Below are 22,947 nucleotides of genomic sequence, written 5' to 3' on the forward strand. Positions count from 1 at the left end.
CAGCACTGTTTTGCAAAAGACCTCCAACATTAAACAGTTTCAAGGAGAGCAAAACCTACAGACACATGGCACTTCTCCATGCATGAGGGACACATTTGCTGGGCAGGCTTCAGGGCAATACAACAAATTAAACTTACAAGAGATAAGAAGAAAATCTGCCATGATGGTGAGGAACCAGGAGTGATGAGAACTTACCTTGTCACCATCAGCTGAGGTTAGAGACCCCAATGGCACTGACTCTTCCTTGGAATGGCACCTCCAGTTCCTGGGGAATTCCTTCCCCAACTTCTCTGTGACAGCACAGGGAGAAAAGGCAATATATTTGTGCAAATGTTAAGAGACAATGAACTGTCACTTCTACTCTCATTTGTAATGAGTAGGATTTACTGTGGCTAGCATGAATCATTTTGATAACATATATAATTAGTTTTATAGAAGTTTTAGTACGTTATAAAAGCTGCTCTATCACTTGTGTTCCCCCAGGGCTCTCTTATAAAATGATTTTGTTACAACTGTATTCTCCTTGGAAGTGAATTGCAGACAACTGAGCACATCTGTATGTCAGAGGCATTGTAAGCCAAGGCATCCAAGGCAATTTTAATGCCTTTTTCATTTCTAACACCCATGTGAAGAAATGCAGGCACTTGTGGGCTGCAGCCCTATCAGCTGACCTGTTTGTCTTTGCCCAAAGCCAAAGACAGCCTCTGCTTCCAGGCTGTCGCTCAGCCACCTCCACGCAGCCCCTGGCTGCCCACAGCAGATGCTGCAGATCAGCAACCCAGGAGCTGGGATGCTGTCAAATTACCTTGGGGGAAAACACTCAACATAAATAACACAAATCCTTAAAACTTCATTTGAGCTACAGAAAGGTATGTTGGAAGAGAATTTGTCTCTGTGCAGGTAGATGCAAGGTGAGTTAACTGGATTCCATCTTTGTGAGGAAGAAAAGTGGGAGAGTGCACTAAGTGAAACCAGCAAGCCCTTCTGATCTCATACATGTTTTTTGATTTCATATGTATTTGAAATACTAAATGTAGGCTATGATTGAGCCTTGTGGCCACTTCTGAAGAGCACCATTAATAAACAGACTATTTTTAACAACTGCCCTGCTAATCTGCTGTGAGTATGCTTGATGAGGTTAAGGGCTGCTGCAAACATCAGCCAAACACCTTCAAACACCTACCTGATAAATTATTCATGAGGAGCAGCTGCCTGCAGTGTATTGAGAGCTGCTGTCCTGTGGCCTGTAACCTAAAGGGGCTTATCCACCCCAAACTGGCCCAGCTTGGCAATGCTTCAGCTTCTTAGTGGGTCATATTCAGGGCATTTCCCCAAGGGAAGGTGGATGAGAAATGCTGTTAGAGCACAATACAAACCCCAGGCTGAATGGGCACCAGCTGCAGCTGTGGACAGGGTGGGAAGCCCCTGCCATGGTACCATTTTGCTTTTCCTCTGACATGATCACAACCCCCAGGTCAGTCACAGCCCAAAGCATCTCTCGTCTCCTCCCACCCTCTAGGTCATGTCCTAGCACAGCTGTAAGAGCAGGTGGAGATGGGGGCACTTAGAGGTGCCTAAGGAGTGAAGTGAAAGGGTCATAAGGAGTCAGAGGGACAACATCCAGAAGGCACTTCATAGAACCCACAATGTCCTGAAGATTAATTCAGAGCATCTTCTGTGTCTATTTTAATATTGTACTACGTGATGCAGTCAATGATGCATGAACTCAGTCATGTATGACAGACAGCAAAAGCAAACAATGATGGCATTTGAAAATCGAAAAATTGTAACATTAAAAAAAGTCCAGTACTTTGAGGTGTTCTGGACAGAAACCAGAGTTCCTGACACTTCTATTCCAGCCATCTGTGCTCTCTCTCTAGTTACTGGAGCAAGAAATGGCACATAAAAGAACTGGTTCAACCCCATCCTCAGACTGGTAGGATATATTCCATTTTGAAGATGTCTGTTTCTTCTCATAAAGAGTGAATGCAGCCAGAATGGCAAGTTTTGGCCACTTACAAACTGCCTTAGAAGCTACTGGCTCTTTGGCAACTGCGGCAAGAGGCATCCCACTCTCTTCCCAGTGTGCTTTTAAATCTACACAGCAGCAGAGCACCAACCAGTGATCCTGTCAGATCTGTATCACCACTTTGCTTCTGGTTTAAGCAGTTTGTCTCCAAGAGATTTTTTGGATACTTCCTCCAAACAAGAAGTTGTAATGATTTCATGATTTCCTACACCCGTGCAGCTCCACATGCCAGCTGTTGAAGAGCAGCCACAGCGGACTTGAAAATAAACAAATCTCAGCCCGGGGAAGATCAGAAGGGCCGACAGACAGCCCTACTGGTGCTGATTTATACTTCCTTATCTTTTATCTCCTTCCCTCTCCTCCCCGAGCACACTAGCTGCTCTCCCACGGTCCTTCTCCCAGGGAAATCCGTGTGCTTGCCTCTTGCTATCATGCATCTTCAATTCTCAAGTTCCTTAACTCTTAAATTCTTTCTAAATTTAATGCAATACTCCCCTTTTGTTATACTGCGAACCTGCTGGGGCAAAGAGCCAATTTGAACTTGTTCCCAAGAGCACACAAATAAATCCCTGGCTCTGGGAACACAAAATCTCCAATACTTTGCCCAGAAGCAATCTGAAATAGCAGACACACAGTGCCTCCCACTTCACAGCAAGCAGAGGAGGTGCTTTGGCTGGCACTGCTTTTCCAGCTCTCCATAGAAGACAAGGGGAAGCTGCCAGCAGGACAGTTATCCAGCAAGCACAGACTTGCTACCCTTGTGAAAAAACCTCCATCTAAAGACACTCTCCTCGCCCACAGTTTGTTGGACCACAAAAGGTGGCTCTTCCCTGGTGGAACTGAGGCTACAAGGCTTCTCTGAATTAATCTGAATTTGTTTTTTTAAGAATACAGTCCAGTTCTGATGTACATTTCTGGTGCTGATCAGTCAACCCCAGCTCTTCTCATACATTGTCCCTGCAGTCAACATATAAACTAGAAATCAGGTGCAACTTTGTCTAATTTCAGCTACCAGCTCTTGTTAAACACTTGTTTTCAGATCAATGCTCAGTCTTTCAAATTTATGCTTCTGCATCATCGTGACATCAATCTTCTGATAGACTAAGATGCATATTTTCTAAGCCATCAATATTGCTGCTACAATAATCTCTTCTCTACATTTCCATCTTAGTGTCATCTTTGATATAAATTCATTTTTTATTTTTGCACAATGATTTAGATTCTGACTTGCTGTACAAGCAGCTATTTAACATCTGCAGAAAAGCTTTTATCAGCATATGATATGAATTCTTCCATCTGGCATTCCACTGAACACAAAGCAGAAACATTTTTGAACACCTCTGCCTTTTCTGTTACTGGCAGTCCTGTAATTTCCATTTCAGACTTACTGCTGTGCAAAGAAAGCCCTCTTTTTCTCTGCCCAAGCTTTTAACTCAGAGGTTTTTTTGCTTCTGTATCAACCCATTCCCATGCCTGGTTTCTAATCTATATTAAATTCTTCCCTTCTCTTCCCTGCCTTCTTGACTGCTGCCTTTTCCTCCTGTTATCATCTTTGAGGTTTAGAGAACTTCATCCAGCACCAGCTGTATTTATGTCACCTGATAGTAATTATTACACAATATTTCAGTCTATCTGAAGTGAATCAGAAAAATAATCACATCAAACATTTAAAAAAATGAAAGCAGCAAAGTTCACACCTCAGACTTTCAAATGTAATCCACCTGTGCTTTTCTGATGTGTTATAATTATGTGTTATTATTTCAGGATTGCATAAGGGTATAATTTCTTCTGAAGATGTTCACTACTTATTTTCCATAGCAGCCAAAATCCAAAACATTGTAAAATTTCAGATGAAAAGCATGATGCTGAGTTACAGTATAATAAACCAAACTTTTGGATAGCTGGTTCAGCAGCCCCAGTGGGAAAGCATGGAATGCTGGAAAAGGATTACAGTGGTTTTTACATTTATGAAGAGTTACACTGCTGGTCACAAGAGAGCTCTCATGTTACTGAGAGTACACATTATTTGCTGGAAAATAAAAGTCTCTTGAAAAGCAAAAAAAGAAAAAAAAAGAAAAAGCATCAGACATTTGAACAGCTGGAAGCATTTTTAGAAACTATCAAAAAAAGAGAAAAAATTTAGAATAATATTTCTCCTTCTGTAGTTAGCCTTGTTGCGGTGGTATATAATATGTTCCCTAGAGGCTTAATCATGTCTACTGTTCAATCCTCAAAGGTTATTTCATTTAAAAAATCAGTGGAGTCAACAGAGTTTCTTCACAAAAGAACCTGAAGCTGTCATTCTGAGATGTATTTATTTTTCTATCAGCTCTCATCTTTGTCAGATATCTCACGAGTTATAAATCTGAGCAATAAGCTGCAATCCAGCATGCTCAGGCTAAAGGCGAGATTTTCTTCCTTTCTTTGTTGACATCTGATTTCATATTAGGAAGATATTGTTTGATGCAACTTTGATAAAACCTTGAAAAGACTGTTGTTTGCAGAAGGATCAAATGAGATGGTGAATTACTGAAGTAATAGCAGCCATGAGCATAAAGCAGTGTGACTACTACATATAGTTTGAAGAGCTATCTGTACACTAAATCCAATACTACTTGAATTTTCCTTCAAATTAAAATGTAGGAGCAATCTCTTAATTGTCAATGCTCTGCTTATTCCGCCAATTATGATGCTTTATTTTCTTTACCGCAGCACTTCCAGAGCCGTGTCAGCACGAGGATTTCCGTTTGCTCAGTTCTTTTTGTCACAATGAATCTTTCAACGTGTGCCAGCTCCAGATAAACATAATCACTAGTTTGTTCCAGTACAAAACCCAGGCAACAAACAATGAGAGGCTCCCTTAGCAACACCCTTGAATTCCCTTTGAAATACACTTCCATTAAATACACCACTATGGGCTGTTACATTTACATTCATCAGCTATTGTATACTTTACAGGCCTTCCCATCTTCACAATGTGGTTCTTCTCACACCTAAACTGACACTTACTTTGTAGGTTTTTTAATGACTTTACTTACAGCAAAATGCCCACCTAATTTGCTAAGCCAAACCATTCATTCTTTCCTCTCAGGAACCAACTGCAGACCCACAGTGGAGTGAGTCAGTGGCACAAGAAATAAGCCTAGTTGTGGTACAAACATGAAAATGCACCCACTATGGCTTAACCAATGCATCTAAGAATGTCGAAACCCAGCTCTACCAAAATGACAGCGCTACTCACACAAGGCAACTTCCACCTTGCAAAAACAGGCAGTGAAAAAACTGGGTAAAATATCAAATACCTTTTGCACAGATTCTGCTAAAAAGAGGGCAAATCAATCAGCTCTCACACTTATTTATCCCTTCTCAAACACCCACTTTTTCTGGCTGGGATCTTTTACCTTTACTTGCTTCTCTCTGTTATTTGCTCTCACGTCTCATCTTTGGTTTCTTCCTGTCTTGCTTCTTTCACTGCATTTCCGCTGAGCAGGACACAAAATATGTTTTATAACAACCTACAGAGGACCTCTAAACAAGGCCATTCCTACAGCAAAAATCATCAGGGGTTTTTTAGGTGGTTTGGTTTTGTTTTTTTTTTCTGATTTGTGATTTTTTGGGTTTTGGGGGTTTTTTGTTTGTTTGTTTGTTTTTTGTTTGTTTGGTTTTTTTTCCCCCAAAACATCCTCAAATACCATTTCATAATTTTCTTAGAGGGAAAAAGAAAAACCCACTGATAACATTCCCTTTGTTCATCATCCACTATACAATACACAATCCTACCAAACTGCTCCAGCCTATCTTGGAAAAACATTTTTGTTCTGAATCATTTTGTTTCCCCTCCAAAACCCACCCTCTTGTACTTTAAACAATTCCCCACATTCATCTACTCATCATTAAAAGGAAACTGCATGTGAACATGCAGGGACCAGATAATCTGGAGGGTACCTATTTTACTCCTTTTTCTCTCTTATGTGTTGCAACATATCTCTTTCCTCCTCACCTAAAATTTTCCATTACAGACCAGTAGGACCACAGATTTACTTCTCCCATCCTTCTCTTCCTTATCTCAAATACAGCTCCTAGTTTCTTTCTTTCCAATTTTCCCTTTTTTTCAAACACAATTTGCTCTTCCCAATGCAGAACTCCTACAAAAAATATGGTTAAACAAAGTTAAAGAAAATCCATGAGCATGTGAGAAAGACCTGTGTGAGCAGTTCTGGGCCATAACATCAAGAGGTAAACCCTAATAGTGAATCAATGTGTGCACCAAAAGACCTTTCAAACCCCTCCAGTCACCCTGAACATGAGTTCAATTCCCATTTACTCTCTTCCAACAAGATCAAATTTTCTAACAGACCACGCTAGAGGATTTGTTCTCCCAAATTCCATGCTTAAACTCCTATGCAATGGAAAACAGTCATCTTCATAAATGAAACCAAGTGATCCAATGAAAGTATTTATTACCGTTCCACCAACATAAACAGTCAAACTCTAAAATTGTTCACCAAAAAGCAAAACCAGTCACAACAATATTTTATCCACACTTATGAAGACGTACACAATCTTGCATAAAAGAATTCAGTTCTGTTGTTATGAGTCCATGATAAATGTTTCAAAGTCATGGTCTAAGTCTGAAACAAGGGCATCCACAAAATCTTCAACTGAAGGGGATTTCTGCAGCATACCTACAAAAAAACAAGACAAGACACTCTTCATCAGGATGCTGTGACCTTGACAGCTTCGTCAGTGGCAGCACTTACTGCTAACTCTCTTTTAATGTCGCATACAGCAGAAACAGCTATCAGATTTCTTCATCAAGAAAAAAGTGCAATTAGAGTGTAGAGGGATTATTTAATTTCTTCAAGATACCTGTTACACATTTGCACAGAATTGACAGATTTCAAGGCTTTTAACGGATTTTTGTCATTAAGACCTTGTTTAAGCAGGGAATTATATCTGTTTTAAAGCAATGTAACTGTAGACTCAGTCATTCCTAAATGACTGAAATAAAATAGTGATTGAGCAGGTATATAAATCCTTATCTGCTAAGTCTCTGTTCTGACCAAGCCAGAAAAAAATGTATTTTCTCAAAGCATTACACACACCTTAGAACCATTTAATTTAGCCATTTAAAATACAGCTATATCTGAAAATTTTTACAAGGCACAAAACATAAACAAAAGCATTTTTAATATACTGCAGTTTTAGTTTTGCTTTTTTGCAGTACTAGGACTTACCTTTTTTCAAGAATTTAAATTACTATATCTGTTAGCTATAGCACTTGGCTACACGATAACAGACAAGAAAATTAGCATCATGAATTAGAATCATGCCCAAGTACTTTGTCAGGTAATTCTATAAACAGAGAAACTAAAAATTTCACCTCTTCCTCTCCAGAATCCCAATTTTTAGATGGCATGAGAATATATCCTTTCAATTATTTTCAGATGTTTCTTTGTACTTAACATCACCTACAGTTGGTCTTTTCACTGTTATTAACATTTTCAAGATTACACATGAAAATTTACTGCATAACTTGTACCAGAAAAAAAGCCCCAACCAAAAAAACAAAAAAAAAAAAAAAAAACCCCAAAAACAACAGTACAACTGCCAAAAATGTAAAATTTAATCTTTGTATTTCTTTGAAGTTATCTTTCTGGCATCTGCCAATGTAAATATAACCTTGCTCTACCCTTTCTGATCGGTGTACCTACTGAACAGAAATTTATATTCCTTCACATCCTCAACAATATTTGCTTTTGGTGGAAATTATAATTGCATGCTGCTAAAAGACTATAATCTTTTACTATAACACAATGATTCAAAACCCATCAGGAAACAGATCAGCTCAAAGTAAATTGGTGTGAGCAACCAAAAAGAATTTTGTTGCTAAGACCTTACTGAATTCCATTTCAATCTGATTTAAAAACATGTTACAAGTGTCAACACAAACTGCCATGGCCCAGTAGATTAATAGCAAGCACTAAAAGGAAAACAAATCTCACACTATATATAGATTGACTGAAATGCTGTTAAATGAAGTTTGCATCAAGCTATTTTCAAAATGAAAGAGAACAGAATTAATATTTCCACGTACTCAGTAAACTTGTCACCTACTCTAATGTTAGAAAAATCACAGTGGAATTATTTGTAGTTCACAATGAAAAATGGCTTGCTATGTGCTGGGCTGAGCAACAGATGTGTGCAGATAGCCAGCTACTGATCTGAGCTCCCCAGAGAGCCGTGGCCTCTTGCAGACTCCCTCTCTCGGGTTCCTGGCTGGGGAATATGCATATTTGCTCCCTAGCAGCCTTGGAAAAATTCCAGTTAGACTCATACTTTCCTGCAGTTTTCACAGAAGAGGAGAGTGCCTTAAGAAGGTGACAGGGATGGCAGCCCCCTGGAACATGTACAATCACTCCTTTTCCACCAGATACCATGACTGAGAGATTACTAAAATACTGCAGAGATGTTACATAAAGATGGCCATAATAGACATAACCACCACTCCTCGAGCCCCATTACACAAAACTCTCCTGCCATTACTGACTTTATAAAAAACAGCCAGTCTGGATGATGTTCAGCCAATTCTTTCACACACTAACAACTACTCTGCCAATTATCAATACATTGGAAAAAACCGAGAGCCAACAATATAATGATAGGCAGAAGAGAAGAAACTGAAGCTGGGATTATCTTCAAGGAGATTTAATTTCCCCTCTTACATAAAAACGGCAAATCATAACAAAAAAATTCCAACCCTCGATATTACAAAATTAATAAGAGAAATATAATTAATTACAGTATACTTGGATATATTTTAGGGCAGCTGAATACAGTCTTACCAAATATCACTCAAAACTTGTTACAAATTGTATTTATTTATTAAAACCAAGTTTGCTTTAAATATGTAGGAGATTCCAAAATCATTCTGGCAATGGTGATGTCTAATGACCTCAGATCCAGTAGTTCCGATCCAGCTTTTGATAACAAAAACAGATTTCAGATTTCTTGCATTAGTGGTTTGTTGCACTCCTATTTTCCCAACACTGACATCAAAAGCAGACACCAACAGAATTCACTTTTGCAAAGAAGAGACAGAGAGTAACTGAGGTCATTGCTAAAGAACTCCTACTGTAATGAAATGATCATGCTCTCATTAAATAAGTAACTACAGATTTTAGAGTAAGACAGTTCCAAAAGAAACAGGCAATGATGGTATTTCTGTGTTTTAATCTCTTACTCTACCCTGATGTGCTATAAAGAGTGGTCATGTCTCTCTTCAAACCCCATTAAAATATATCAAAGCAAGATCAGCTGTGATATATTGTTAGTACTCAGCACTTCAGTCTAAATGATTTAGTAAGATGTCCACAAGGTCTGATGGTTGCAGTTTTCAAATTTAGGAGTGTATTTTAATACGTTCAGCCCAACTCCTATTTCAGCTCAGTCTCTCCCAAGCCTAAGGCAACTGCATAGCTTATCTTCACCGCTTTGAAGTTTCTTTCACATTACAGCACTGTGGTTAACCACACCCTTTTGAGAGATGGTTAGCCATAACCTACAATCACTGAAAATTGAGAGAAGAATAAAGCCTGTGGCAAAATTTGGCCTCTGCCCCCCTGGAACACTAATTATTCTGGGTCCATGTAGTTTGAGCTAACATATGTTGCCATTCACATCAACTTCTAGGATTTATGCATATTTCTTACACTTTCAAAGAGACATACAATCATTATCTGAAGATTTTTGCAGCCTCTTCAAATTACAATTACTCCATGAAGTACAGTCTGAGGCATGGAAAAGCAAATTTTCAAACAGCATTGGAGTAAATGGGTGTTTATTTATACAGTCAGTTGGTTTGGTTACCATGAAGGCTCAGAGCTGAGTATGACTGTCTGCAACGTAATACAAAAAAGCAGGAGCGCAATCTCACACGCATTTCGCACAAGGACTTCTTCACAAGCCCCAAGGACAACGTGGCTGCACCAAGGCTACAGGAGAAGTGCACTCCAGGATATGTTCCATGTGCTTAGTTCCCAAAACATCCAACCCAGTAGTTTTCACGCTGCAATTCACTCTCTGCCTATGCACCTGGGTTTCTTTCCAGCCAGAGTGCCAAGGGAGAGAGGGAGGAATGGTGCACACCTGAATCTTGTTCAGACCTGCAACCAGCACACAACTGGACCTGGAAGGGATACCTGGGTTATATAACTTCAAAGGAATTTGGAATCCCTAATGCCATGTAATCCTAGGAAGGAGAAAATCTGCAAGAGCCATGTAATCAACACAAAATCACAGAGGAATCAAGTTCTTCTTAAAACATAATTTTTCTGTAAGGAAAAATTAAAAGAAAATAAGCCTCTTGGACAAAACATTGTCTACCCATTTTCAATTGCTCCCGATATCCATATTTGTGGCTGTTTCTGTATTTCATTGACTATCAAGGGGGTAAGATAAAAAGGATCTCTTCAGAAAATGTTTTAAAAGTTCTCAAAAACCCTCTATGATTTTGGCTTTTTAAAAGGAAACAAATACCAAGAGAATCAAATGCAAACAAAAACAACAAAAAAGTATATTGTGTTTCCTAATTAAAGACTAGTTCAAACAGGAACCTTGTCAGCAACTCCACAGGTCAGATCCTTTATCTTTCCTAATCAGTACATCTATGGAATCATGTTGGAGAAAGATGAAAAGCTAGGGTCATATCCAAACACAAAAGAAAAACAATAGATAGCTTCTGAGAAGAAAATCATAACAAAGAAGCTGCATTAATGAAATGTGCTCGTGAAGTAACCTGCTATCAAACAGCCAATGAACATGGCTAACTTCCTAATGAAGTATGGAAACACTTCAAGGGTGAGGCTGCAGATGTGCATCCGAAAGCCAGACATGTGCAAGCCCATATAAAAACCACCTGAAATAACAACCTAAAGAACTTTTTAAAATAGGGTACTAGTGAGCACAGATTCTTGACTATTTCTCTGAAGAGGAGTAAAATCAACAAGCTTTAAAGTGGAATCTGTCTTTAATCAGATATGTTTTGTTATCTGCTATGGGAGCAGTTTTGAAACTGATGGAAAGCAACAGGAGATGGAAGTCAAGTAGTCTGGAATATCAATAATGAAAAAAAACCAGCAAGAGAAATCAGAATCTCATTGAACCTAAACAAATTGAATTGTTCCTACTTTTCTCCATAAATTCTCATTTTTTGTAAGAAATACAGACCAATCAAGTACAAATATAACTTTTTTCATCAGGTGTGCTCTATTATTTAGCTTCCAATAATCCCAAATCAGCAACCAAGTTATTGTCTTGTCAGAACACCTGAGTCACCCTGATTTCATTCTTCAGGAAGTCGCTCAAGCACGTTTGTTAAGTTTTTTACTTAACTACTTTTACTGTCTACAAATGAACATCATGATAGGCACAAAGAATCTGCTGATGAACACTTGTTATTTTTATGATCTTGAGTATCAGTTAGGATTTCTGAATAAAGAGTGTAAAAGTGAAATTCAGAATACAAAAGTGGCCAGGGAGATAATCTGAAGCAAGGAAGGTGTATCTTTGATGGAAGAGGATCAGATCATGGTACACTGAAGAAAACTGGGCATAAACAAGCCCACAGGCCCGGGCAGGATGCACCCTGAGTGCTAAGGGAGCTGGCAGATGGCATTGCTAGGCAACTCTCAGTAATCTATTAAAACAGGAGAGGTACTACAAGACTGGAAGAAAGCAAAACTCATGTCTATCTTCAGGAAGAGCAAGCAGCAGAACCTAAGGAGCTGAGGCTGGTCGGTCTCACCTCAGTCCCTAGGAAGGATCTGGACCAACTAATCCTGGAAACTGTTTTCAGACTCACAAACAGCAAAAAAATCAGAAACAGTCATGGATTCACCAAAGGCAAGTCATGCTTAAGTAACTTGATATGATGAAATAACTGGTCTGGCAGAAAAGAGGAGAGCAGTGCACGTCACCTCCTTTGGACCTTAGTGAGCCTGAGCCCTTTGACATGGTCTCCCATAGGATCCTATCACATGCAAGGGAGAGAGCCAGTTTTACTTCCATAGATTTTCTGTAAGACCATCCACAGATGAATTTTGAAACTTCATTCAAATAGTACTTGATTCACAGAAGCACACTGCCAGCAACTTCAACATAATTTCCAGGACATTCCAGGAAAATTCCATGTTCAGTAAAATAAAGAATATATCCCAGAAAGAGATCATAAGCATATCTGGTATTTAAAAACATTTTTTTCTTTCTCTACCATATGACTTTCAATGTAAAAATTGGATATGCTTGTAAAGATGCACATTCCTGTCTTGCAAATTCTAATCCACAGTTCTGGGCTACAGTTTTTCAAAGTTACAAACACAAACTCTTCAAGAACAGTAAAGAGAAGTAAGTTTGGGAAGGCATATTGAATTAAAAATAACCCTGTAGATCAGAAACATAAGTAGACAACCTAAAGAATATATAGTTGCTTAATATATGATGAGTCTAAGGAGAGCAGAGGTCATGGCCTCAAATATAAACAAATGGGTCAAAGAACTGAAATGTTCTAGTCATGAAACTGTGCCAATCTCATGATGAAATACAGACATGTTACCACTGTTTCCCTTATCTGTAGAAAAAATTCCCAGAAGTTCCAGTCTGCTAAAATGGAGTTTACAGAGGCCAGTGAATTCATATTCATTCTTAATACTAAAGATTTCAGAGAAAGTTGAAAGCTGTGCCAGGACTTAGCAAGTGCTCACCTTAGGAACAGCAAAAGTAATGTTTGGTTTGAATTCTGCAACATTACACAGGAAAGTCTTTACCTTGATTTCAGAGATTTGAGACTAAGTCAGCAGTTTCTCAAACTTGTTTCATTCTTCTGGCACTAATTTTTAAGGTATGAACACACAGAGTATTTTTGCTATGGGTATGAATGATTTTTAGAAGTTATTTTCCAGATTCAAGACACAAATATTGTAGTGAGATGAATAATGAATTGTGTTTCTTACAGTTGTCAGAGCTGCATTTCATGAAAATGTACACTCGAAGTACTGATACAGCCAAAGATATTTTGATGACACCGAAATGATGTGGCCAAAACAAGTTCAACTTCTCCTATACAAAATAACCAGAGATTTTAGGAATTTCATGCATGGAAAAGTTACTACTTTACTGTATCCAAGAAATAATGTAATCTATCTCCCTTCAAGTTTATTCTGAATTCTTTAGACAGCCTCATAACACAAAACCTTTCCAACACTTCAGCCCAGCTGTGTGTACTCCACATACCACAAGGAGTTCTACTGACCATGATACAAAGGTGATGATCAGTCCACTTAAATTTTTCCTTCATAAATCCAGTGAACATCATAATTAAAGTAAAAAGACCAAGTTGGGAAATGCAGTTAAGTGGAAGTTCCTTTCTTTTGCAGGGGACTAAGAGAGTTATAACTGATTTCCTACCTTGCACCATCAGCATGGGCTCCTTTCCACCGCCGTGTGCCAGCATCTCCCTACGATAGCGCTCCCCCATTGCCCTGGAGAAACACAGGTGTTAGAGCCATCTGCAAACACAACCTGTCCAGCCTTCACCCAGGTTTGCTTCTAGGATCTCTACAGACCTCACAGACAGAGACCAAATGAAATTTTCTACCCTGAAACAATGGCTGGTGCCACATGACCTCCTCAAATTCAAATTACATTTAAAATTCCATAATGAGGAACTGAACTAGAAAAATTTTATGTATAGGAGTGTGTGTTGGTGCCTATAGAAGTTAATTTGTGAAGAGCATTTCAGGCTTCATTGTGCCCAAGGGAAAAGTTGCTCTGTTACTATGTCCTGAACATTCAGCAAAGGTATAAGAATGCTTACAATTTGTGACCTCACAATTTGCTTTCTTAATTTCACAAAGTAAAATGAGTAGGAAAGCTCCACTGAGCTTTGATGTTGGTGACATGAAGCTTGTTTAATACCCACAGTTGCTTTGATTTCAATAGAAAATTACAAGTTATTAGGCATCTATGAATTTCAAGCTCTCTAATTAGATCTAAATAAGGATTTCAGTGTCTCCCCACTGACACACCTGTATTTTAAAACATTGGCACATTTTTTTTTTGCACCAATGAACATGTCCCAAAGTATATATATACACACACACACACATGTATATTTGTGTGTGTATATATATATACATATTTCTGTGGTTATTTCCTGCTTTGTAGTATCTTAAAATCAAGAAAAAACACTAACAACTAATTTGCGTCCAAAAAGCCCACCACCTAATTTGTTTCACGTTTTCCAGAAGCAACTAGCATTTCATTCTATTTAACATTTCTGTGTTTTTACCTGTCAAATGGGTTCTGAGCAAAGCACTGTTTCCACACCATAGAGGCAACAGCCCTGGACATGAGGTAGGAGTAGTATTTGGCACCGTAGCCCACAAGGTGACTGAATCTCAGCTGCCAGGCCTGTAAAATGAAAAAGAACCCAAACCCCATGTAATCTTTTAAATTCTTTTTGTTGTTCAACATTTCCTTATGTATGATGGAAGAAATCTGATCCTATTAATGACAAACAAAAAAGAAAAAAAAAGAAAGAAAAAAAAAGCCACCAGAAATAAATCCCAGAACGAACAATACTTTATCAGAAGAAGCATTTTTCAATCTAAATGGTGTGCATGCAGTAGGCTGATCATCAGGATTGAAACTATATATAAACAGGATCAGAAGGGGAGAAAATAAAGCAGTAAAATAAATCATTCATATCTGATAATAGCTGTGTAGTTCTACTGGTCTTGAACAAAGCCCACAATTACCTTGTTACAAGTAACACAGTATTTTATAATTTTCCATGTGGGTATGTGCAGTATCACATTCAGAAAAGTTCAACTTATAATTTTTGTCAGAAACAAAATGGTAATAGTGATTTGTGTTTAATGCTATAAAAAAAATACAGCTTTCCATGTGGCAGCCATCTTAGAAGTACACAAATTCCATCCACATGCAATGCCATAATTCACAGACTTGTCTGCACATTTTTAAATGTGTGTATATACAGCAGATTATAATCCACAATTATATTGCTATTCATTTATGGATTGTTACTTCACATAGTGACTCATTCAAGTGATGATAAACTTTTTTTTAATGCTTTTTAGTGTTGACTGTTTCCTTATGTTTTCTTTGCAAAGAAAATCAGAACTATCAGCCTTATCTTCACAGAAATCAAAATACTTTTTTCTTTTTATTTCCCTGACTGCAACAGAATAATTTAAACTGTGACAGACCTCCAAAAGTCATCTGGTCCAACCCTCACTCAAAGCAAAGCCAGCTTTGGAGAGATTCCTTAGGGCCCTGTCTAAAGTCTCCAGGGATGAAGATTTCATCACCTCTCCAGTGTGATGTGTTAAGCAAGTAGTTCCAACCTGAAATGCTGTTTCCCAACAGATTGAAATGAGAATGGATGACTGTAGAAAGGAAGGAGTATGAAACTTCCTCTGCCCTTTGGTTCTGAGGAAACTCCAAAGAGAAAACAAGTGCCCTATCTTCTTTGCCTTCCTATCCAAAGTCAAAACTCTTATCATTTTTGTGATATGTCTGTTGTCAAGATTTTTGCAGTACTATAAAAAACAGAGTTTCAAAGAGGAACTAAAAGATAAACAATAATGTAGCATAACAGATGTTTTAAATTTAAGTCCATGGGTTCTCAGATACTTGTTCTTATCTACAGTCAATGGCTGAAATTCTGATGAAGCCAAATAAAAAAGTGAAAGGACATATGTAATTTTCCAAAACTATTTGTCTTTGTGATTCTTTAGCACACTGTAATTAATAAGTTCCTTCTTTTTTACAGCTGAAATAAACTATGCTTCTTTATTCAAGAAATTCCTGATTATTATCTTACTCTCTATTACCCCAAAAGATGTATGTCTATTCTAAAAAAAAAGACCAACTGAAAGGGTGGAAAAAAGTAAGTAATTGGCTTTTATTTAGTCTTTTTTCCTTAAAAGAAAAGAGAACAAACAGTGCTTAATAATCTAAATTACTTCCAACAGCTGATGAGAAATAAGTTGCTAGCTACACGACCTTCTCTAAGCAACAGCTACAAATAAAGTTCTCAAAGTCAGCTGTAGCTCAACCATTCAAAAGCTACTTTTTACAAGATGGTTACTCCACCCTAAGACAGGCGCCCAAAACAAATGGAATTTGCCATGGGTGAGCAATTGATCCTGTACTGGTGACCTACACAACCAAAGTAGGAGTAGCAAGGTTAAATGAGATGAAAAAAGTCTTCAATTTTCCTATGGGTCTTGATGCATGGTGCAAATTCGTTAAAATTATTGACTTTTTTTCTCTTTAAGGTAAAACACTGTACTGAATCTCACTGTAATGCAAGTGTGTTACAACATCTAGCTCAGACACAGAGTCTCCACTTTGCTTTGAAAGGTATTTTGGTTGCCTTTGAAAGGTATTTGGTTTGGTATATGTTTATACTTTATAGCTAGAGTTTTTCTAACTAGTCCCTTAATTACAACCATAATCATTAAACTAAAAGCACATTTTGAAACAGAGCAGAGAGACTACATTTTTAGAAGACTGAGCAGGAAAATATGTCAGTTTCTTTTATAATGTTTTAAAAGTTATGATTAGAAGTTTCTACTCTCTCTCTCTCTCTGGAATGTGGAAAACTTTACTGACGAATTGGTTTCACATACTCAGAAATGGTTTTTAGGCTACAAACAAAAATAATTTCCAGGTGTTTGGCATACTGAAGGATATTTCTACCTCTCCCATCAGAAAGGAATTACTTTGATGATCATATAAGCTCTAACTAAGACAGTATGTCTTACTTGAAACCTCAGATTATACTGTTTCCTCAAATCTCTTGGCATTTAATGGTCTGCATCTAAACCAGCTCATCTGCACTTCCAGGTTGATCAACTGCTCAATTTATTGGGTTTGTTGAAACTCTGTATCACAATTTAGCAAAGAGCAAAGAACAACTTCTCAGCAATCTGTCCAAGACCAAAAGCTTGATTTCAAAGTCTGCACCTAAAATGGCCTCAGTACACTCTGCTCAATTTTGTTTCACTTTGTCTTTGCTGGGCTTTACTAACGAATGTCACATTGTTTCCTTTCATAAGAGAAAAGGAAACTACAGAAAGACCAAGGAATGACACTGCTCATCTCCTTATCTGCATCTGGGGAGGCTTACAAGTATGATGAAGTGGAAATTTCAAAAATTTATTTCGGAACAGAACAGCATCTAAAACAAGAAACAGAAATGGAGGGTGAGTCAAACTGAAACTAAGATTGTTGTCCCACTGCAAACAGCAGTAAAGGAAAACCAATAACAAACAGTGCTATTCCCTACTGAAATTTGAAGTCTGTAATTAATTTTTTTTTAATCAGTACAGATTTTCCCCACTCTAGAGCATGAATAACTCTAGCATTTCATCATTTCCTGTCACTACTTTTGTCCAAGTCCTCACACTAAGTTCCTGATCAGGAACTCCCAATGTTCAATATTACCCAGAAACCATTACATTATTCAAGTACATTTTCTGATTCTATTCTGTCCTAATAATTAACTTTTCAAGACTGGACTTAGCTACCTATAAAAATATATTTAAACAATAAAACCCCATCCTCTACCCTAATTCACAAGAAGCTACCTGCCCACATAAAAAAACTTCTTCCTCTCCTCCTACTTCATACAGAGGAGAGATTATGACCTAGGCAATAACATGTTCAAAAACCACAAGAATATATAGGCTACTGCTCCATTAAAAAGTTCTATGATTAATAAAAAGACACCCCCATTACTGGGGTGATTATCACAAATAACATTTAAAAATATTTCTCACAAAAAAGAGAGACATTTTAAGAGATTATCACAAATATTTAAAACTAAATGATTGATCTTGTAGCATAAAACTCCATTTCTCCATGGTAATAAATTCAGCTATAAGATGACTTGATTTCTTGTGTTATTTCCAACAAGGAGATATTTCTTCATTAAAAAAAAAAAGACATATCAAATTCTCTTTTGGACAGGGTAAAGGCTAGACATGCAGAACTAGGGCAGTCTCCTTATTAAATGTTATATTTTTGGTAAGCAGCTAGAAAGTTAATGAAGACTCTGGGTAATTGCTTACTTCAAAAAGTTCCATGAACCCATTCCAGGAGTTTATAAAACAGTGCATTTTACAGCATAGCCCATGGGTTATGATAATATGCCATCCACAGGTCATGTTCATGCCTGCTTTTTATTCAGCACAACAGACTGCAATAAAGGTGTGTGACTGATCCACTGCTGTTATTAAACAGACTTTTTTTCCACCAACATTATCAATCTTTTCTTATAATCATGTCTGAAGCATTTCCAAAATTTCATGTGCAATGGCTTTCCACCCCATCATGTGAATACAAAAATACCTCACTGATACTTTGTATTCTCACACCTTATCAGGAGTTTTTTTAAAGTCCTTGTAGAATACATTCTTAGGGTAAGATTCAGTTCATTTTACGCTAGCTACCTAAACTATATGTGTCTTGCCCAAACTAGTCACATAGGCCTCCCTTGTAGTAGAGGACAGAAATATTTATCCTGTTATCTTTTGAGAGGATAGAATTACTGCTTTAGGAGGAATCTGAATAATTTACAACACCTTCCATCTTCAAAAGTTAAGCCCCTTTGTTCATTTTAACAATATGGTAGGATCAGTTAAACCAAACTATTTTAAAGGTTACATTGCTTTAGGATTCAATTATTTGAATTTTAAATTTAGAACTGTTAATATTGTCACAAAAATAATCTGATACAAAAATTTATATGTGATGGTAAAAGGACAAAACTGAAAGAAAATCTGTAGGCATCTTAATATATACTAAGCTAGCTTTTGCTTGACTGGCTAAACATGGTTCTGGAGGCTTCCACTAATTTCATCATAAATCAGTTCTACAAAATCCTACTACACCTTCTGAAAAGAAATCCTACAGAAATTCTTGACTATTGCTTGGACTTTTCAAAACATTCTTCCAACAGTTTCTGCTTCAGGTACTTTAAAGTACATTTATGTCCATTTTGCTTTGCATCTCAAGACAAAAAACACAAGTGAGAACCTGAAAAGACTCAACACTAAATTAAGGGAAGTACTCGTGTCATTTAAGACTTCTAATTACAAAAAGTGTGCTACAGTAATTACATCAATGAGAAAGTTGTTGAATTGTTTCTGTGAAGAACAGTATTTGATGGAGATGATATCTGGTGCCCTCCCCCTTCTTAATTAAAATTTTATTCTGGCAAGAAACCCAACAAAGGAGCAGCCAATTTATCTCCTTCAGGGGCTACTGGGTGGAGAAGCCCTTGTGTCTGGCACTCAGGTGACACTGTTGCTCCTAATGCCCTTGACTTTAGCTATCAGCAGGGGTGGATAACTCTGGGAGTTCAAGGAGAAGCTGCAGGCTCTGGTTCCTCGGAGCCAGGAGAGAAGTGCAGATAGCATGGGAATCAGCACAGGCCATTTCCCTCTGCTGAGGCTGAGGTTTACTAGTACCAGCAGAAATCCAGGACAATGCTGCTCTGCCATGCAGACAAGCACACTTTGGCCAGTGCTTTGAAATGGTTGATGAGTATCAGAGTGCAGAGTTTGCAAACTGTTTGTGCCACCTTTGGAGAAAAGCTGTAGCATGCCCTGATTGCAGAAACAACTCTCTCCATAGGTAAGCAGCAGCTTGCATGGTCAACTTACATTCTGGATTTTTGACCTCAACCCCTCTAAGTTTTACAGAATTACATCATCATTCTTCTGGAGTTTCACAATAATGATTAAATGCAATAAAGAACCACTTTCTTTCCTGAAGTTTCAAATCTTGCTTAGAATAACAGAAAACTAATTTCAAGAAACCTCATCTCATGCTGCATCTCTAACTCGCCTAATATCATTACTCTTCAGTTTTCCAGTGCTCTGCATTTCTGTGTTAGGAATGGAGAGAACACAAAGTAAACCAAACCAGAGACACCGCTGACATTTCAGAAAGTGAGTCAAGCAAGAGATTAAGTCTTCAATTTATAACACTTCCGTGTTTTTATTATAAAATGATAAATAAATCTAGCAAGGGAGGAAATGTAAATATTTTTGCAGTTGTTTACACTAAGGAAGAGGAAAAGAATTTAACATTCAATTAACCACTTAGGTGACTCTAGATATGTACCATATGGTCTTTGAATTGCTTAAAGAAAAATATTTCATTTTTACTTATAAACTATTCATGAATTTGAGCTGCTTACAGCAAAATCATTTAGAACTATTTACTCTATACCCTCTTCTCCCCAGAAATGGACTGAGGGAAGGAGATCATAATAAAGAATACTGACATCAAAAATCTGTACATCTGATTTGCATTGCTTCAAATCTTTAAAGGACATGGAGATATGAAAATTGATTCTTTATTGTATCCTTTAACCGATCTTATTTGGACAAGTTAAGAGACAGTGTTACTTGTAAAAATTACAGCTAGTCTTTCAAGTAAAATATAAGAAATTTGCAAACGTACGATTCTCAAACAAATCTTTCATGTCTTACCATGCAATTCTACACAGATATACATACACATGCAATAACCCCCTCTTCAATTATAATTAGTAATTTCTATTATTGCCTAAGCTTTAAATTCATAAGCCTGAGATACACAGAATCAGGTCACTGTTTCCTTTGCATACAGACCTGCACTGAAGCCCAAATTTTTTACACTACTTTTCCAATTAAACCTAATTTTAAGTATTGACCTATTATTTTAAAATAAACATCATGAACACTGCTTAAAATAAGCCCTTACAAAACCAAGAAATACCTTAAGCAACATGGTAACTGCAAAATGTATTTGCAAGTACAACTTATCAAGTAAAGTATCTGAACCAACACTGGAAGATGAAATCACTACCTGTTTACTGTTTATTTACTATCTTTTACTAGAGTAATTTTAGCAATGGATTGAAGGGATCACAACTCTAATCCTTAATCTGCCACAAGTGCAGTGTGAATTTAAAGAAATTACATTCATCTCATCTCAGCCACCTCCTGTGAAGCAAGGGTGCTAATAGTTCCTCTGTCTTGTTCTTTTCTGGTTTGACTTTTCATAGAAAAGATAGTCCTCCACAGCACTTGAAGAGAATTTCATTTCAGACTCTCTAGGCTGTGTTTATGGCAATGAGGTATTCAGCTGTATATATCACTGTCAAATATAGCTCCAGTAATGCAATCTCAGGGGGGAAAAAGAACATGTGAGCCATGAAAACAGAACTAAGAACTATATCAAACTAGATGAAGCTATCTGTGCTTTCATATATATGTACAATACATCTAAATATATTCAGAATTTTAACAGGAGATGTATGCAACTGCTTCTTGCACTGCTTCTTAAAATGGTCTCCCACATGGTAAATATGGCAAATGCTATCACTAAAGTATGTTTGAGTTTCATGGGGCTAACACTTGGAAAAAGAATTTCCTTAAAAGTGCTTCATATCTTATGATATCTGTAAACACTCTACTGCTGTAGATAGTTGCCCAGTGAATAGTGTCATATAACCACTGGAAAACAAATCTTCAGAGTATTTGCTATCAGCATTTTCTTTATCATAAAATGAACTCAACTCCACAAAGACAGAAACCTAAACAAACCTTGAAAGGTGACTTTAAGAGCTTTTGAAAGTCCCAGCATCTACTTTAATACTGACCTCAGCAGGGCACCAATCTTCTTGAAATGGCTTTTAGCCATTAATTATTCATAGAGCTATCACTTTCCCAGAGTTCACTGTGCACTCCTTTATTAATTTTTTCCTCAGACCCAGACTCTTCAATTTGATTTTACAGTATACTTTTAAAAAGGCTCATATGAAAACTAATCCAGGGACTTGCACTCTGTATAAACAACTTTAGTTTCCAACATGGCAAGGTAAAAAATTACCTTGAAGGGGTTACACAAACTTCAAGGGGTTGAGTAATAACATATGACTTCGTCCCTCTTCAAAACTCAAAAAAGTGCAATATGAGCAACATCACTACCTTTCAAGTAACTGCAGAGGGAGAAGCAGAAAAGCCATCCTCTATGAAGGCTCTCTGGCTTTACTACGAAACTTATGTCTCTGTGATCTGCAACAGTGGTTTCTCTAAAACTGCCTACAAGATGTGTGAGACATACTGGGTGTCTGCTTCCCTCTTCAACAAATGAGCAAAAAAAATTAACAATACTTTAAAAGATTAGATATTACCCATAGTCACACTTGCTATAAATTACATAATTTTTCCTCTCCTACTATTTTCTCATTAATAAGAAACAAGTAATCACAGCCTCAATTCCAAATTTTTTTTCATAAAGATTTTCAATACCATTCACGTATGCCCATATAAATTTCTCTTTGCTAGCCCAATACTGGATTTCCTTAACTTTCCTCGTAGTTCCTGTTTCCAATCTGGACAGATTCCTGGTGATGTCCACTTAAAATGTCCCTGTCTGAAACTAAGCTTCCACCTGCTTTTCAGCATGTTTTCTGTGTGCTGACTCAGCAACAAATCTACAGCTTGGTAGTGCCATTATGACTTGCAAGTGTTAGAAAGCTTGTTAAGCATAGAGTTATGCTATCAATTACTTACATCCTGTTTCCAAGATCAATCAATGTCTTAGGGAGAAAGTGGATTTTTCTATCTGAGGCAGTTCTTAACAAAACTGGAGTTATTTTGCTCACTTACCTGTTCTCAAGGTACTTACAAGAAGCCGCTTAATAATTGCTGCAATTACTTGTTGAGTGACAAAATCTGAACAATTAGTCTACAGTTCTCAAGTTCTTCTCCCTTCATAAGAGCAGTTATCATAACACTACTACTTTTTCATGAGTTTGAGAGTGATAATTCCTC

The 22,947-nt window shown here is 37.4% G+C and overlaps 1 protein-coding gene across 1 annotated transcript in view; it reads right to left on the minus strand.

Moving 5' to 3' along the window:
* Positions 1-6,472: 6,472 nt before the first annotated feature.
* Positions 6,473-22,947, minus strand: part of MIPEP (mitochondrial intermediate peptidase) — a 65,752-nt gene continuing 49,277 nt past the window's right edge. The window contains exons 17-19 of the mRNA XM_059465824.1: positions 14,376-14,497; positions 13,493-13,566; positions 6,473-6,714 (exon numbers count right to left, since the gene is read on the minus strand). Coding sequence (XP_059321807.1) covers positions 6,620-6,714; positions 13,493-13,566; positions 14,376-14,497 — 291 coding nt within the window. The 3' untranslated portion in view covers positions 6,473-6,619. The remainder of the gene's footprint in view (positions 6,715-13,492; positions 13,567-14,375; positions 14,498-22,947) is intronic.

This window comes from Ammospiza nelsoni, chromosome 2 (genome assembly GCF_027579445.1).
Source record: "Ammospiza nelsoni isolate bAmmNel1 chromosome 2, bAmmNel1.pri, whole genome shotgun sequence".
NCBI classification, from domain to species: domain Eukaryota; kingdom Metazoa; phylum Chordata; class Aves; order Passeriformes; family Passerellidae; genus Ammospiza; species Ammospiza nelsoni.